The 16,453-nt window shown below is 51.7% G+C and overlaps 4 protein-coding genes across 4 annotated transcripts; all 4 read left to right on the top strand.

Moving 5' to 3' along the window:
• Window positions 1-1,033: 1,033 nt before the first annotated feature.
• On the top strand, window positions 1,034-2,669 carry CPAR01_06052 (phosphoglycerate mutase; the record flags this gene model as incomplete). Its single annotated transcript, XM_060490326.1, has 3 exons — window positions 1,034-1,088; window positions 1,174-1,629; window positions 1,681-2,669. 3 exons carry the CDS (start codon window positions 1,034-1,036, stop codon window positions 2,667-2,669), a joined length of 1,500 nt encoding a protein of 499 aa, XP_060351792.1.
• Window positions 2,670-6,171: 3,502 nt separating this feature from the next.
• CPAR01_06051 (uncharacterized protein) lies at window positions 6,172-7,494 on the top strand (the record flags this gene model as incomplete). Its single annotated transcript, XM_060490325.1, has 3 exons — window positions 6,172-6,474; window positions 6,533-6,679; window positions 6,736-7,494. The coding sequence occupies 3 exons, from the start codon at window positions 6,172-6,174 to the stop codon at window positions 7,492-7,494; spliced, it is 1,209 nt and encodes a 402-aa protein (XP_060351791.1).
• A 2,574-nt stretch (window positions 7,495-10,068) lies between these two features.
• CPAR01_06050 (uncharacterized protein) lies at window positions 10,069-10,431 on the top strand (the record flags this gene model as incomplete). The annotated part of the gene is made up of 1 exon (XM_060490324.1): window positions 10,069-10,431. A coding segment is annotated over one exon (363 nt), but the record flags the coding sequence as incomplete, so codon positions are not given.
• A 4,050-nt stretch (window positions 10,432-14,481) lies between these two features.
• CPAR01_06049 (uncharacterized protein) lies at window positions 14,482-14,707 on the top strand (the record flags this gene model as incomplete). Its single annotated transcript, XM_060490323.1, has 2 exons — window positions 14,482-14,640; window positions 14,672-14,707. The coding sequence occupies 2 exons, from the start codon at window positions 14,482-14,484 to the stop codon at window positions 14,705-14,707; spliced, it is 195 nt and encodes a 64-aa protein (XP_060351789.1).
• Between the last annotated feature and the right edge of the window lie 1,746 nt (window positions 14,708-16,453).

Here is a 16,453-nt window from a genome sequence, read left to right as displayed (position 1 = left end):
GCCTGTTGGAACAACTTGGAGGGGGGACGGCCCTGCCTGTCTTTAACCCCCCGCGGAATACCTAAAGAGCCAGCCCAAGTCGATTGGGTTGTCTCTGGTAAAGGTATGTACAGGGCAGAGTGTGGATGGGTCTGTTTGACTGTCATTCATTTGGGTGGGACGAGGGGTCCTTTTCTCTAGTATACCTCCTACAGGAGATTTGCGCTTTTGCGGCTGGCTTGCGGCTCGCGGCTTGCCATGGCAATACCCAAAAATACCTGGCACACAAGGGGCAACACGCCGTCGATTGATGTACAGTCCTCATGCCCCTATGCGGGAGTTGATCATTGTCACTCATGGCGGCAGTGGCATGGGCAAGATACGTATCGCATGCAAGCAGTCAGTGATGGTGGATGCATCAGACAACCAAGAGAGTCCCTGAGAGTCACACTTCCCCTCCAAAAAAACACCCCTGAGACTTCTCTCTTGCAATGACAGACATGTCCATTCCATCCCACTTAAACCACTCCTTGCTACGCCTTACGTTCCTTGCACCTTCAACCCAAACCCAACGCATCTCAACCTCTTCAACCTGTTGGTCGGAAACGTCTACACACTACTAAAGCAGGCTCCATCCCTCTCCCCGTCCGTTCCTAAGGTTAAGGTTGGCATAAAGCGATACACGTACAACGGCAGCCCCATCCCAAGGTTTGCCTCTGCGACTAGCATCCGCCCCCCGTCTACCACTCTCCTGCCTTTGCCCCGCCACGCCTCATTCTTTCCCCTACACTTCCACATCCTTCCCGGTCAACAAGGTTCCCAACGCTACGACTTTTTGCGACAAGAGGCTCGCGTCCATTTTGTTTGCACAGAGCTTTGTTCACTTCTCTGAATGGTATTCTTCGGGCAATAAAGAACTTCTTGCTGCTTACAATAACCACAACCACCTCTCTCACTACACCGCCGACAACCACATTGTCGACCGCTCCAAACAACTTCTAGGCGCCTGACCCCGATTACAAACCGGAAAACACACCCGCTACAACCCGACATCATGGTCAAACCGAGGCTCATCATCCTCATTCGGCACGCTCAGTCAGAGGGCAACAGTGCGACTCTCTCTTTCTTTCTCTGTTTCCCTTGGTCCGAGATATCTCCGTTCGACCGGATTGCTAACTGTTTTTCACAACGCAGAGAACCGCGATATTCACCAAACGATACCCGACCACCGAGTAAAGTTGACACAAGATGGCTGGCAACAAGCCTACGAAGCTGGCCGCAACCTGCGCAAGTTACTGCGTGCCGATGACACACTGCATTTCTTTACTTCCCCCTACCGCCGGACTCGCGAGACAACCGAGGGCATTCTCTCGACTCTGACATCCGACGAGGAGGATCCTTCTCCGTTCAAGCGCTCCAACATCAAGGTCTACGAGGAACCTCGCTTGCGTGAGCAGGACTTTGGTAACTTCCAGCCGTGCTCCGCCGAAATGGAACGCATGTGGCAAGAGCGTGCCGATTACGGCCATTTCTTCTACCGCATCCCCAATGGCGAGAGCGCCGCAGACGCCTACGACAGAGTTAGTGGCTTCAATGAGAGTCTGTGGCGTCAGTTTGGCGAGAATGATTTTGCCAGCGTTTGTGTATTAGGTATGCCGGACACCTCCGAGCCGTTTTGCCTTGTGTTGCTAACTCCTTTAGTCACCCACGGCCTCATGTCCCGGGTGTTCTTGATGAAGTGGTATCACTTCACTGTCGAGTACTTTGAGGACCTGCGGAATGTCAACCACTGCGAGTTTCTCATCATGCGCAAGCAAGAAGAGAGCGGCAAGTACATCCTCGAGAATAAACTCCGGACATGGTCAGAGCTACGCAAGGAGCGGGCCGAGTTAAAGGAGAAGGAGGAGAAGGAACGTAGCGAGGTCGAGGGAAACCAGGAAAGGTCCACCAAGGATGCCAAGAACGGTACTCTTCTCGAACGCAGTAAGACCTTCATCGTCACGCGGCGCTGGGGTGGCTGTCCTAACGGGTGTAATCACAAGAGCCACTACCAGAGGCGAGACGACCTGGAAGCCCTTCGCCGAACGGACGAAGTCACCTCTAATGGGTCTGTTGTATCCCGTCGGCAGTCCCCTGCACCAGGACGGCGACCCATTAAGCGATGCGAGCAGGGATACACATCCGACGAGGGCACCGACAGCGATGGCCGGCCACCGCAGATCGACGTCACCCGAGCTCGCCATGAAGTTGTTTCATCTCCCGATGGAACCCCATCCTTTATCTCTGCCGAAGATCGTCTACGGAGCATGATCTCGCCGCACCTGAATGTTGGCCGCGATTTTGGCGGGACTTTCTCCGGACAGACCTCGATTGCCGGCAGTGACACAGACTCTTCCGAGGAGGATGGCCACAGACCGGAGGTCACAGCCGTGACCAAGATCAAGGTTGGCATTGTGTCTAATGGAGACGGCAACGGCGCCAACGGCAGTATCAACAGCATCGTCGGTGGTCAAACCAAAGGAAACATGACACCAAACACCGAAGATGAGCAATCAGACGAGAAGAGCCGGCGGCGCCGCGCCAACCGCCTTGGCGATACCAATAGCAGCCACCGAGGCTCTGAGGCAGACGAGGATGACATTGACGCCGCGGAGAAGCGGGACAGGAGTATCTTGGGCAGTGTTTACTGAACGACATGACGAAGGCGCCACACGGTGGTTTGAAAACAGGCCACACGAAGCTAAGCGGGTTTCTTTCTGGAAAGGCGCATCACGGATAAGGGACCTGTGCAGGAATGCGGCTTTTCTGTTCTCCTTTGCTCATGAACGATTTACATGCTTGCGATTAGGAGTTCATAACGCATTAGACGGGCACGGGTTACTTCATCGATGGCGCCTTGTTGGATTCGTTGTTGTATAGTTGTTGGTTACGACTTGAGGAGGATATACCTAGATTGCATGGTGCGAATAGACAAAAAGGGGCAGTCACGTCAATGCCCACAAATTGAAACATTCGAGCGTTTTCTGCCAATATGACTGTTATGTTGATTTGATGTATAAGTGACAGGATCACTATCCGCGGCGTGTAGTCTGAGTGCTCCTTGCTGACGTCGGCATAAAAGACGAAAGTGATTCCATGGGAGTCAGTCATAGGTGTAAAGGGAGACGCCATGTTTATTGATGAAGACAAATTCAAGTCATCCCTTCCTACTTTGCATAGGCAATGAATAAACCGAACTCGACCTCCCAATGACTTGGAAAAATCATTGAGAGGAGCCTCGTTGCGTAAGAAGCAAATATTGACTCTTTAATCAGCTGGTCTTGATCATCATAGAGCATCGTCGTATCTGGTTGGAGCATGAGAAGTAGCAAAACTATCCCATGACTATGAAAGCACGAAAAAGGAGAGGCTGGTTCCTTTATGTTCTTGAACTCAACTGGCTGACCACTCTCTGTGTTCCAGCCGAGATGGGCGAGGGACAATGATCCCGTGTACAAGTGCGTATTCATCCCATCTACTGAATACACATGGGAAGGAGCCCATATATACCCCCTCAACGCCATTCCCGTCACCAGCCAGACGGCGCCCGTCTAGGTCGACGGGTCAGGTCAAACTGGCTGGGTGGTGGAGTGGTATCAAGGTCAACAATTAATTCGCCCCAATACATGCCTACTCGACGACAGGCTCCTAGTTCGATTTCCAGCATGAGCACCAAGCGATGTAACCCCCAATTCAGCACCAGGGGGGGGGGGTGAACTCTTTGTTTTTTCTTCCTATCTTCATGTGTAACGGGTTTTGATTCCGTGACGTCTAATGGTCATTCGTATCAAACGCCCTGCCTCATGTCCTTCGTTAACGATGAAGCCTCAGCTTTCGACTACATAGCACTGCTACAAGTCGGGGTTTTCCAGAGCAGTTCCGCAAGCGGCTCTTAAGATTACGAACACATGGTAAGGTAGGCAATCTAAGATTAATAAATAGCCTAGCAGCACCGCTGCTTCTCCGTTTCTCTATAGTGACACTGTGATATATGCGTGCTGGTAGTGAGCAGGAGACCTCACCAACCGGAATTGGATCATGAGAGAAAATCTCAGAAAGGAGACCACTATCCATCGCTCTTTCCGAGTCTCCCAAAGTCCCTTCGGCGTGAGCCCACGTAGACGGCATCTTGGCACCTCCGGCGCCTTGGGCCAATCAGCGTCCTGAATGGGCCGAGAGGAGAATGCAATGCCTTGCTTTAGTAATCGCTGACGTAAAAGGCTTCCTTGCAACAAAGCTCTTACCTGGATAACAAGGCTATTACTCTGGTCGGATGTACGGAATGAAGGAGTGATTCATGATTCCGGCGGTGTGACAAGCCAAAAGGCCCCTGTGAGGGCGGCGGCGGCCCGCTGCGTAGAGTATAGCCAGCTTACTTGCCGCGCGCTTCTCAACGTTCCAAAAGAAAATGTGACGAGCTCTCACTTTAGGCTTTGATCGGTTGGGATCCATGGACGCTGGACCGGAACTCTTTTTTCCGAGAGAAAATTAAACAGCCTACCTGGTGGAACCTGCCACAAGTCAGACCCGTATAGCAGGCATGCAGGTGGCGCTTCCAAGACCACTTTACAATAGCTGCTGAGGGATACATTTAGAAGGCCTTGAAACTTTACGTAAATGAGATGAACGACAGAAAACCGTATCACCGCTTGAGTTCAAGAGCACTCGAGACAGTGGTAAGAAACTAACTTCAGGCACAGCTACGCAAGGTAGTTGGCACTCACGAAGAGAATGCGCGTGTGAAGAACGCAGCTCAGGCCGCTATCAGTACTCTGTCGGAAACATCAGTAATCAAGTGGGATAAGTCTATTCTCATTTCTCATCAAGACATATCACGGGCTAGACCCGTTGAAGGTTTGAAGAGTTGAAGGTCGAAAGTGTCCGTATAAAGAACTCAGTCAACCCCGATTACGTTTAGGGTGAGATCAGAGCCAATGATCATACGCCTGCGCCTCCTCCTCCTCCTGGGTAATAATACTTCATGAAGTCGAATTTGGGAGTCGCATCGGCAAGTAGGTTTTTCACAACCAAGGTAAGGTTAGTTTGACTTGCGCCGGGAAATTGGTGGTCGATATTCTGCCCAGCCCTGCCGTCTTGATTAAGACAACGCGCGTCTTGAGCCTTGGCTCTCGTGCGCATGGCACGACTCGATGGCAAAGATTGAGGACGAAATCATGGGATGCACGATAAGTATACCAAAGAGGCGCCAGGGGGTTTGTCTTATACCAAGGACCTGTTCGTAAGTCTTTGAATGCAATCTCTACGTTCGCAACGCCCCCACGCGATCTTGCGAGTTACCATCCTCTAGTAGAGCGAACCCGAAGTAGAAAATTGTGGCGCGTGCAAAGGCCAACTACAGTCTTCAGAGAACAAGCTTCGCCACGAGGGTAGTTTCCAGGGGTTTTAGGGATACCCGTACTCTGTCATAGCAACTTTTCCCGCTGCTGAAATGCTCGTCCTCTTAATGCATTACGCTTCGAAATAAGATGAGGCTTAAGCCACTATACTCCTAAAGGAGACTTGCCATAATGGGGAGTTAAGCTTAGCAAAGAAGTTACCTGACTCGAAAGGGCGGCCTTATAAACCTTCACATATTAACCATCTCCCTGTTTCCCTAAGACTTCCCACGTTCCCGTCTCTACGGTTGCAGATCTTTTCTGCTCTTTCTACGCAGTACTTCGGCGACTTTTCTCTCACGTTGTCCAACTTAGCTAGTAGGTTCAGCACGGATGGTAAGTTGCTCTGAGAGCCTCACGAACAGACCATCTTGATCCATATTGTGCTCTTTCAACTGATTCAGGGCCAGAACCTGTAATTAAACTCTACTGAGGTAGTGTCAGTGTTCTGTTGCGGAGACTCCGGACGGCTTACAGGAAACTGACTGATGCGTGGATGGAACAGCCTCAACTCCGTCACGCAAGAGTGTAAGTCCGCGAAGAGTATAAGTCCACTCAGGTAGCTAGATACAGTATTCTTGCATAATATGACCACCGTGAATCTCACTTCAGTCTCTCCTTGACCTCACGCTGCGATCTTTGTGTGTAATTCAACAGGCCGTAGTTCTCCCATCACTCATTCAAGGAAGACACAGCATACACTCTTTTATTCCAATAAGTAATCTTTTTCAAAAGTTTTGAACTTTCAGCGCTGAAGATGGCTTCTGTCTCGTTCAAGAGCCTCGCGGCTCTGGCCCTGGCCGTCTCGCAACCGGCTCTCGCCGCTGTGTTCCCGACAAACATCTTCAACCGTTCCGAAATCGAGGCCATGTCTCTGGAGAAGCGCGGCTCTATGTATGCCTACCAGCTCTGGGATTCTGCCGAGATTCCGTACATCCTGCAGGGCCTCCCCCACGACCTTTCAGAGTCGATCCGCGGCGCCATGCGAGAGTGGGAGCAGTCGACTTGCATCCGTTTCCTCCCCAAGACGAGCCAAGGTGCCTGGGCCAATTTCAAAAAGGTAACGTATACTTGCAAAAGAGAATATGGTTTGGGCTGCGCGACTGACTGACTCCTAGTTTGACGACGGATGTTTCTCCAGGGGCTTAGGCTCTCCTGGCTCGGGAGAGAGACTCGTCAATCTCGATTACCCCAATGCTTGGGAGAAATTTCTTTCCTTCGGAACGTATAAGGCCTGTCTCGACGCCGGAACGCCTTCTCACGAGGTAAGAATATACCATATCATCTTTGCAATGTACAGAGACTTATACCGGAATTTTAGCTTGGACATCTGATCGGACTCACCCATGAGCACCAACGCCCCGACCGCGACCAATACATTCGCATCCTGACAGACCGCGTCCAAACGGACGACCTCGACCAGTTCACAATCGACACGGGCGCCGACGTTTCCATCCCCTTCGACTACAACTCCGTCATGATCTACGACACCAAGGCCTTTGCCAAGACCAACAAGCTGACGCCCATCTCCGGCTCGGCAAGCTTGAAGCACACAATGGAAACCGTCACGGACAAGAAGATCGACCCCTGGAACTCCCCGACCGCCAACGACTTCAAGGCCGTCAACAACGCCTACGCCTGCGAGGAGTACTACACCCGCGTGATCCCGCAGTGCCTCGCCGGCAGCATCCCGTCCAACGGCGACTTCTCTTCCTACTCCTTCATTCTCGACAAGCACACCGAGGCCTACATGGCCGCCAACGGCTATACCCACGTCGCGGCCCACCAGAACTGCCGCGCCAATATGGTTGGCCAGGATACCGACAACTGGGGCTTCACGCCGCTCAACGGCTGGGGACCCCGCGCGCAGTACAAGATCACCACGAACCGCTGCAAGAAGGACCACGACCGCCACGCCAGCCGGTATGAGGTTGCCCTGTGCAAGGGAGACAACGAGGGTGCCTGTGATATCAAGTGCGGTCTTCGCCGCGTCTGCCCCTTTGATGCGAGTGGCAAGCAGGTCGATAGCAAGGCTATTGATGTTGTTGACAACAACCTGTGGATTTGCCACCCTCACTAAGCAGACTCATTCTTGGGTTAACTAAGATCACTATGGTTTGAGCCTGGCTGATAGTGAGTCTAATCAACTGGATTGTACAAAACTTGGATGTATGAGGAGATGAGAGACGGCATAGCATACGGCATGTTGGGAGTTCCCGGGGGTGCGTAGTTGTTGCGTAGGAAGGATAGGAAATGCATAATAGCTTAGCTTAGTTACATCGATTGAATCGAAATTTCAGTCTAGGCATTGCTGAAGGAGTTTGAAGCGGTCCTATGGAAATCTTCGTCTTCAACTAGACGGCGTCACCTCACTTTCCTTGACATCAAGGCTGAAAGTAGACCTCTGGGTTTTATTTTCTAAAGTTATGCTGTCTGGAGCTCTCCCAACTCACCCAGAGCTATGACAGCGTCCATCGCCACGACTTCGAGATCTACTGATGCTCCAAGAAGTGGCACTGTCACTAGCACATTCCCTTTGCCAATATCAGGCAGCACAAGATCGGTTGACCATGCATAGTGGGATGATTAGCATTATTGATTCAATATACTGCAAGCCGTGATAGCTAAGCTCACTGCCCATGACTTTCATCATGGCCCTTGTCTTTTCGGTGACTATCTTGCCCGGTTTGATTGTGTACGCATGCCCGTCGCACATTTCGAAGTGCTTTTTAAGACCTGGTGCAATCATTGACGCAGGTCATCCCATCTCTGGATAATACACGGCGATGGGACTTCCTGGCATTTTCACAGAAAAAGCCTCCCAAAATTGAAATTGCGATAGGCTTCTGTACAGTTTTGGAACAACATCACGGCGTTCTGCTTGAATTCGGCCAGCGATGAGGGGATTCGGGCTTCAACAGATTCACATATGTACTACCATGGGCACACTGATGCCTCTGCCCCCTTAAACACCCTTCGACTTCGTGGCGATTATGGCTAAACCTCCTCAGTATACTGGCGTGATAGCATTTCTTGCCGCTGTAAACACTTGAGTTTCAAAATCCCCGTGGATCCAGTTGCGACATCGATATCGAGAAACATGACCAGGACTGAAGTTTGAATGCCTAGTCACGCAGTTAGAAGTCTACAAGCTCTCTGGGTCCTGTGTAACTTTGACCATGCACGATGGCGTTGAAGAAATCAAGTACTTAAGAAACGTGATCTTACCTTGAAGCATTGTCTATGATGCATCCGAACGAGGCTTTTTGATTCTGTGGCAACCGCGGCAGTAGGAGAGCCGAGGAGGGAGCGATAGTAGCGAGTAGCCACAGAAGCAGAGGCCGAGGCACGGGGGACTATATAAGCGTAAGACTCCATCATTCTCCGGTAGGGCCGAGTTTTGATTATCCTAGGGGAGAAGCTATTCGACCTTCACCGCAATAAGCCCCTTGGTGGTCCCCCACTCTTCGAAGGCCTAGAGAGGTGTCCATATGTTCGCTGATTGAACCGAAGTAGGACATAGGTAGATACCAGAAGGCTGGGAAACTTCGGCTCAAAATATACAAAAGAAGCTTCTAGCGCGTCAAAATGGCTTGAGAGGCACCAAGCTGAGAAGAAGTTGGGTGAGAATACGCTTGGGGGCTGATTGAGAGACGCCGAGGTCCGCAGTCGAAAGAAAAGAGCAACATTGTTGTTGTTTGAGACAGTCAAGTGGCTGGCTGTCTTTGAAGCTTTCTAAAGGGAAACTCAGATGCCAGAGAGTCGCGCTTAATTTGTGACGTGACTGGCACGGAGATTGACGGTGAAGCATGACAGAGAGCAAAAGGGAATGGCCATCGTTTTCCTCACAGCGATGAAGTACTTACCGCCTGTCAGATGCCCTGCCTTGAGATGGTATGCTTTACAACGTGACCCTTGGAAGCTTCGTAGATGCTGAAGGTACTTGGTACAAAGAAGGAAGTAATGATCTAGATGTCTTCCGTTCGGCGACGTGAGAGCTTGGCTGAGACTGAACAATCCAGGCCTGTAAAGCCAACAGACAACCTGCGGCAGCTGAAGTCTGTTACCTGAGCGTGTGTGATACCATAGAACGTGGTGGGGCTCTAAAGGGGCAGGAAGCTGCTCATGATGTTGCTGAGGGTAACTTAATTCACGTCTTTGTCTGAAAGGTATATTGAACCACAACTACACTCTAGACCGCATTTCATATCCTCCTAGTTACTTGGAAAGCCCCTCCAAGCCCATACCTACAAGCACGGTAAGGAAGTCGAGGCGATGACTGGTTTGTCATAATACAGCGCCTGAGTAGAGGCCGTGATCTGCTGGAAAGTCTAGTTCAACATCGTTCTAATCATACAACCGGCCCCCGAGCAAACCATCACCTGATACATGTCACTGCCGCATGCAGCTCCCAGGATGCATCAAATCTGACCACTTACGAAAGATAACACGGTGCTCACAAAAGCTCGACCCAAAGTAATAAGATGTCGACAGTATCTTGTAGCCAGACGTAAATCGACTATCCAGGACAGAAGCCTACAGTTTGACGTCAACGTAAGGTCATCATCAAAGCCTCGAGAGCACCGCGTGCCCTTGTTTCACTAACCACGGGCCCGGACAAGCACACCAAGACCCGGCAATCGGTCTGGTCATTCTCGGCCGGCCGCAAGCCTTCCGCAGCCCTCACCCGTCCGAGTGCCGCCGATCGGATAACCTCTCAGCTCTGGCTCTTACAATCCAACAAAGTGTAGGGCACCATCGGATGCATCGTATTCGCTTGGCACAGACTCTTCCGTACCTCGCATCCTTCTCGGCTTCGCACCGCTCGGCCCCGATCCACCAACACATAACTTTACGAGGCCCCGCCAGCACACCCGCAGCTCCCGAAACAGCGCCGGCCGGGAGCACCGTGCCCCTCCTCCACAGAGACAGAGTGGAACCCTCCAGTACGGTGCTCCTCCGAACTTTCCGGCCAACAAGCTCCGTTGCGAAGGACAACGGGCAACGGAGTACGTAGTCCGTTAGTCAGGGCGCTCAAGCTTCAGCTGTGCTTCTGAAACGAGCCATATGCTCGTAAGAGGGCAGAGAAAAGTCTAGACAGACAGGAGATGCGATGACTAAAGTTTCTCGAAACCTCGTTTAGCTACTCGCGGACTCGTGTTAAGCACGCATGTCCGAGAGAAACAACGGACTGTTCAAACCTTTTTATCTTCACTCTTCCCGAAAGTCTAACCTTGCATGCTATGATTTTTTACCTAACAGCTTCATCACACTAGGCTTTTGCTATTGAGAGAAAAAGCTTGTACTGAAAATAGCTCTGTCGTGCAAGCATCATCAAACCAGACCATGAACGCAACACCCCCATCGAGACAGAGTTTTGACCCCTTTCGATGAGCTTCTAAACAGTGGTGGCTCTGGGCAAAAAGCTGGGCAATGGTTGAGAGCGGAAATGCTGACTACATTCGGCTTACAAAGCAAAAGTATCACAATGCCAGAATCCCATCGCCACTTACCACAGCATCGCGATTATAGGGTATTGGGGAGAAAAACCTTGAACGTTCCATCCTCGTCCAAATCCAAGGGTCCATGCCGCGCCGCGGGCATCAAAACCGATGGCGTTGCTTTCGCGAGCACGACACGATAAACTTTCACGGCCCTGCCCGCACCGCAACACCCCTCCCCCTGGCCACAGACCGGACACAAGCTCCTCCTTTGGGTTGAAGCAACCGAAATCTTCTGCTCAATGCTATGAAGCTGCGGTAGGTAGCATTGGGGGCCGTTGAAGAAAAAAGAGCGCGAAGAATCGAGCAAATAACACTTTGCAATTAATATGTCGATAGTAGATAGGAATTGCCGTGGTGTTGCATTGCAGATGTCTTCCCACCCCTCCGTCCCACAGTCCCATCCCGCGCCGCTCATATCCGGTTTTTGTCACCCACATCACGACGCAGAAAAAAACCTGTTCGGTGGTGACATTTCTCGGCCTCGGTGATCTGCAACCTACGTTTTGGCATCAGTTTGGGATTCCCACTGTTTTCCCCGCCCGCCGTCCCCTTCTCTCCTCCCCCAGACGGACAGCGCCGCAAGGCGGTTACGGCTACGGAGTTTACAGGCTAAGAGGGCGAGAGATGCCCGGCCGGTCCGCCGATCATCGCCAACAGAGCTGGATGTATCCGTAAAGCCCAAGAAAATTTGCACACCCCCGGGAGCTCCGCAAAACAGACTTCCAGCTTGTCCCGCTGGCGCTCTGCGCTGGCCCGGCGCCGTTCGCCGAGGACGGAAACGATGCGCGGGCGACTCTTCAATCTCCAAGCCAATGCCGCGGGGTGCGCCGGATCGTCTCCCAAGCTCCCTAACACAACAGAGACAAAGAAGTCAACGGCCGCTGAAGGATTTCTTGGGGTATTTGAAAGGACCGCATAGATGCTAGCTGTCCTTTTTCGAGATAAGGTTGATAGAGTAGCTGAATTCGCCATCTACCATCCCGTGATAGTCTTGAGCCCGTCCTACACTAATTGAATTCGGTCTAGACGGTCCAGAAATCCTTTCTTCAGCCTTTCAAGCAAAGGGTATGATAGAGAGACATTTTGTGGAGGCAATATACAGACGGGCCTGGACATTTCGCAATGCGGCGCCTGTCTTGCGCGCGCTTGCGTGCTGGGTGCCACCCCATGATCCATCCCCATCGATCGAGGCCGACCTTTCCATATTGCTTAATTGCGGCCCTCGAGTCATTTTGACGACAACGAGGAGGGGTGGGTTGCTGAACGAGGCCCGAATAAGGCCCTGCCAACCCCTTGATAGTGTAGCTGTAGATCGTCGGACTGCGCCTTGCTAGATCGAAAGGGATGGGACCCCCTCGGATCGCGGAATCGAAAGAATCGACGATGTCGAAAAGAAAATCTCGAAGAAAAAAATCCAGGGCTGACTGGCTGTCAAGGGTCTCAGGTTTTTTCCTGCCTTTGCATGTGGCCTGACACGCCTGGCGTGACGATCCCATCAAGTTTTCCAACCAACGCTACCAAAGGCTTGGGCAGCAGCGCCGCCGCTGACGGGGAGCTAAGGTATCTTCATTCTTTGACGTGTCTGAAAAAACCACAAGACCGGGTTTTCGAGTCCAGGGATGCGGGACAAGCAAATGGACGACGCCCGATCTAACTTCTCAGCCATCAGTCATAGCTTGCCCATGGTCTCCATCCATCCCTCTGAAGAAACAGAACCCGTCGTCCAACCGTCGGCGCCGGCTTCCCGTGGTGCCGTGCTAAGGTGAAAATCTGCACCGGTCATTCGGGCAGCATGGCCTTGTTTTCCTTCAACACTAGAAGGCTCCATCGTGTGTTAAAACCGGGTTTCTTTTTGAGGCCTGGCTGAGCTGAGAGGGGCCTCCCCCCGAAAATCCTGGGGAGAGCTAGACTCGGCTAAGCTTGAGCTACTGCGTTTGGTAGCGATGGCTTCAGTATGCGTACGTAAAAAGGTGGTGAGTGTGCAGTCCATGTGGACTTGCCAGAGAGCAAGTGCAAGAAAGGCCATTGACGAACAAGTTTCTTGTTTAGTGGATGGCCCCAGGATGAATCCTCCATGACGGGAGCACTAAAGAAGCTGTGAATCTCTGACCCATAAGGTACGTATAAGGATTCGTGCACAACTTACACAAAAGGGCGTCTTCATATCAAAGCCATGTGAGCTGGGGTTGTCCTTGCTCAATTTTGTGCAAGAAGATGGGGCCTTGACGCCTTGGGGCTGTGGACTCACACCCCGTGCCCTACGTTCACTCCACGGAGTCCGGAGCGGGCTGGCGGCGTCCGGGAAGGAAAAGAGAGAGGGAGGTTGGGGGCTTCCTCTGGCATTGTGGAGCCCGGTGCTGGCCGGCTCTCCCCGGCCTGTGACGGCGATCCAAGCAGAACCTCAAGACAACGCATCGTCCAGGTCTCCACTCGAGGTACGGAGTTACCTTGTGGATAGGCTTTGTCTTCTCGCAGCTCTCTCGCTCGGCAGCGAGGCCGTGAGGTCCGTCTGGTCCGGTTGAGGTCCCCGTCCAGTCAGGCAAGAAGAGTGGAATTATGGAGAACCCGGAAGATTCACGGGTTTCTAAAGTTCCTGAGGGAGATTGTTTGGGGAGCAAGGGCCGTCCGCTGGGCGTCACGACTCACAGAGCAAACAACTCCACAAGCATGAGCATATCCGCAATGCCAAGCTTGTTTCTGGTGTATGTACTCACTGCGTGTGCTTGCCAATGGCCTTGGAAACCTGAGGCCACTACCTTTCCCCAGTTTGTGCTCCAGCTCAGTGAAGGCTGAAGCATCCAGACTCTTCATCGACCGCCGGGTCTGGCTTAGGTAAGTCTGCCTCCGTCGTTTCAAGGCGTCCCGGTGGGGATGTTCGATGCTACCGTGGCACGCGTTGGTTGTCCTCGTCGCTGCGATAGTGCGTCCTTTTTTTCACGGGAAAGGTCTGGACTCTCGAGTTTCCACAGAAGAAGGTATTCTCCTCAGATCCTGTGACGGGGGATCCGCAGAGCGAATCCAGGAACCGGTGACGCAGCACGAGATGCGCATAGAGAGCGTCGCACAGCATCGTGACTGTACATACATACGGGAACAACTGGAACTCGGCACCCACCTCAGCTCCGTCTGGCTCGCAAGCTTCAGGTATGGAGCCCGCCCAGGAACTCCTGAGAAGCGAGAAGATGCTGTGGATGATTATGGCATGACTGGAACAAGAGGGTCCTTTCGTACCCAAGTGTACCTAACAGTTGCACTACGTTCCCACCGTCATACCTGAATGTAGGGAACCACCTCTGCCCCCACTCCTATCCAGGTACGCATCACAGGGTCAGAGGATGCGTACTACGGAGGAATAGTGAATAGGCAAACGCCAGTAAGTGCATTCAAGGGGACCAGTCTTTTGGTGGAAACGATGACAAGAGAAACATGTACTCCGCAATACGCTACCTCTTCCGTACCCAGTATTGTTTCGATGCGCTTTGGCACTTAAGGTCCAGACCGGAACATAGGGCACAACTTGTCACCGCAAGCGTGTGAAAGATATTGCAAACAAAGTCCCCACCATGGTGCGTGGTATCGCAACATTGACCCATCGTCGCACGCAATGCAGGAACTTTGCTGGCGTGCCCGCTGAGAGCCGACTCGATAGTATCAACGGTGAGGGCCGGGTCGGTGAAACACCTGGGTCTCGGCGATGGAGACTCTACAACGACATGCGCCGCGTAAATACGATCTGCCTGACTGTCGGTTTAGACAAGAAAAAACAAAAACGGAACTTTGGTGACTTGACAGTGATTCAACATGCACGCACTCTCACAGTTACACACAGTTACTCACACAAGAAATAATCCCCACTAGTTACATGTGTGGGGGGGTTTGGTAGGTTTCTGCTTTTCCATTGCGAAACTTTGTTTTATTCCTTTTTGTCTCTACTGGGAATGTTGGAATACAGTGGGGGGTTCATGTTGCGCCATGTTTCGCTTTGATCGAGTTAAACAAACTCCTCTTTGCATAACGCTGTAGATTGCTTATTGCTGTTGTTTTTCTGTCTTGCTTTAAAGCATAAACGACTTCTGCGGGCGGTTTTTTAGGCGAGACCGGCAAAGCTAAGTAAGACCTGATATCTTTTCCCCCCTTGCCTTGTATCCGTAAATCCACTACACAAAAGGAAAAAGCAAGAAGGTTACACAGCCTCAGTCGAAAGACGGACGGCCTATCCTTGACTTTGACGGGAGAATGACGAGCAAAAACAGAGTTGCATAGCAATAGCAAGCATAGGCGGGTGAGTGGTTAGGTAATCGGCGACCCATAGGTCCTTGAGACAAAGGCGACGATGAGTCAACTTCAAACCAGGACGTCACCGAGCTGCCAAGGCAGGAGAAGAATGGAATCTACCAAACGATACAAAGTACCTTGGTTCTTGCCAGCTTACCTCCAAGCTCGGTGGTACCTGGAATGTCAACGGGGAATGCTGGCCGGAAACCGAAAATAGTCCCCGAAAATAAGACATGGAAACTTTGAACAAAGTTGGAACCGGGTCCCAAAGTCCGGTGAGGTGTCTCCGTACCTCCTTGCCTTTTCGTAACCTCTTTCATGAAGCTAAGCGAGAAAAAGTTAATAGTAAGAGAAATCTTGAGGATCACGAGCATCTCTCCAATATTGAAGAGTCATAGTCATACGGATGAGAAGCCGAGACGATGGAAAGGGAAAAAAAAGTGGATGAAACCCGCCAAAAATGGGAAGAAAAGAGTCACAGCTTCACATGGCAAGAAAATTTGCAAGCACCAAAAAAACTCCGCAGTAAGGTATCCGTGAGGTAGGTTGTCTTCGAGCTCCATGATCCCATCCAATTGGGCCCAGCGCCGCGGCATCCCGCGTTGACAGCTCCGAGAACCCTGTCTCTAATCCCGCCTATCCGCCCCTCCCTTAGCTTTCCATTTTTTTCTTTCTTGGGTTTCCAATTCTTTCTATGGAGTGCCTGCCTACGAAATACGTATTTCCCACCACCGCTTTTCCATGCCTCGAATCAGGTATCAATAGTCAAGGGTACGAAGGCCATCCGGGAATGGTAGCGAGCAATGTTCGGACATTTAATTTACTTGACCCTGTATTCGCAGTCTCGCATTGTGAATTGCAAAAGAGCTGAGCTGTGCTGTTCACGGTCACAAGAATCTGGATCACGGATGGACTCCTTCCTAACGTGGTATGGCGTCGTCTGGCTTTTGCATATTCTTAGCCTTGGGTGCGTGCATGGCATTTCGCGCACATCTTGCTTGCTTTTTTCGCTTCCTAGTTGCAAAATGCCATCCTCCATCTTTCTCCCACTCTGTCATCAACACCCCCTGATCGAAGAATGTCTCTAAGCCAGTGTTTGGGGGTGTTGGTTGTCTTTCCATTTCTTTTCTCTTCCCACTACGAGGTATTCGTAGCTGTCCCCCACCCCCCCACGCACGCCACGCAGGAATGCTCTTGATTTCTTATGTCTTGATCCAGCTAGACGGTCCATACACCCACTTCCTGTGCCCGCCCGTATGA

Source organism: Colletotrichum paranaense (assembly GCF_030867605.1).
Source record: "Colletotrichum paranaense strain IMI 384185 chromosome Unknown Scaffold_4.1, whole genome shotgun sequence".
Classification (NCBI taxonomy): Eukaryota; Fungi; Ascomycota; class Sordariomycetes; order Glomerellales; family Glomerellaceae; genus Colletotrichum; species Colletotrichum paranaense.
The sequence above is the reverse complement of the archived record's forward strand: the minus strand, read 5'-3'. Positions and strand labels throughout refer to the sequence as shown.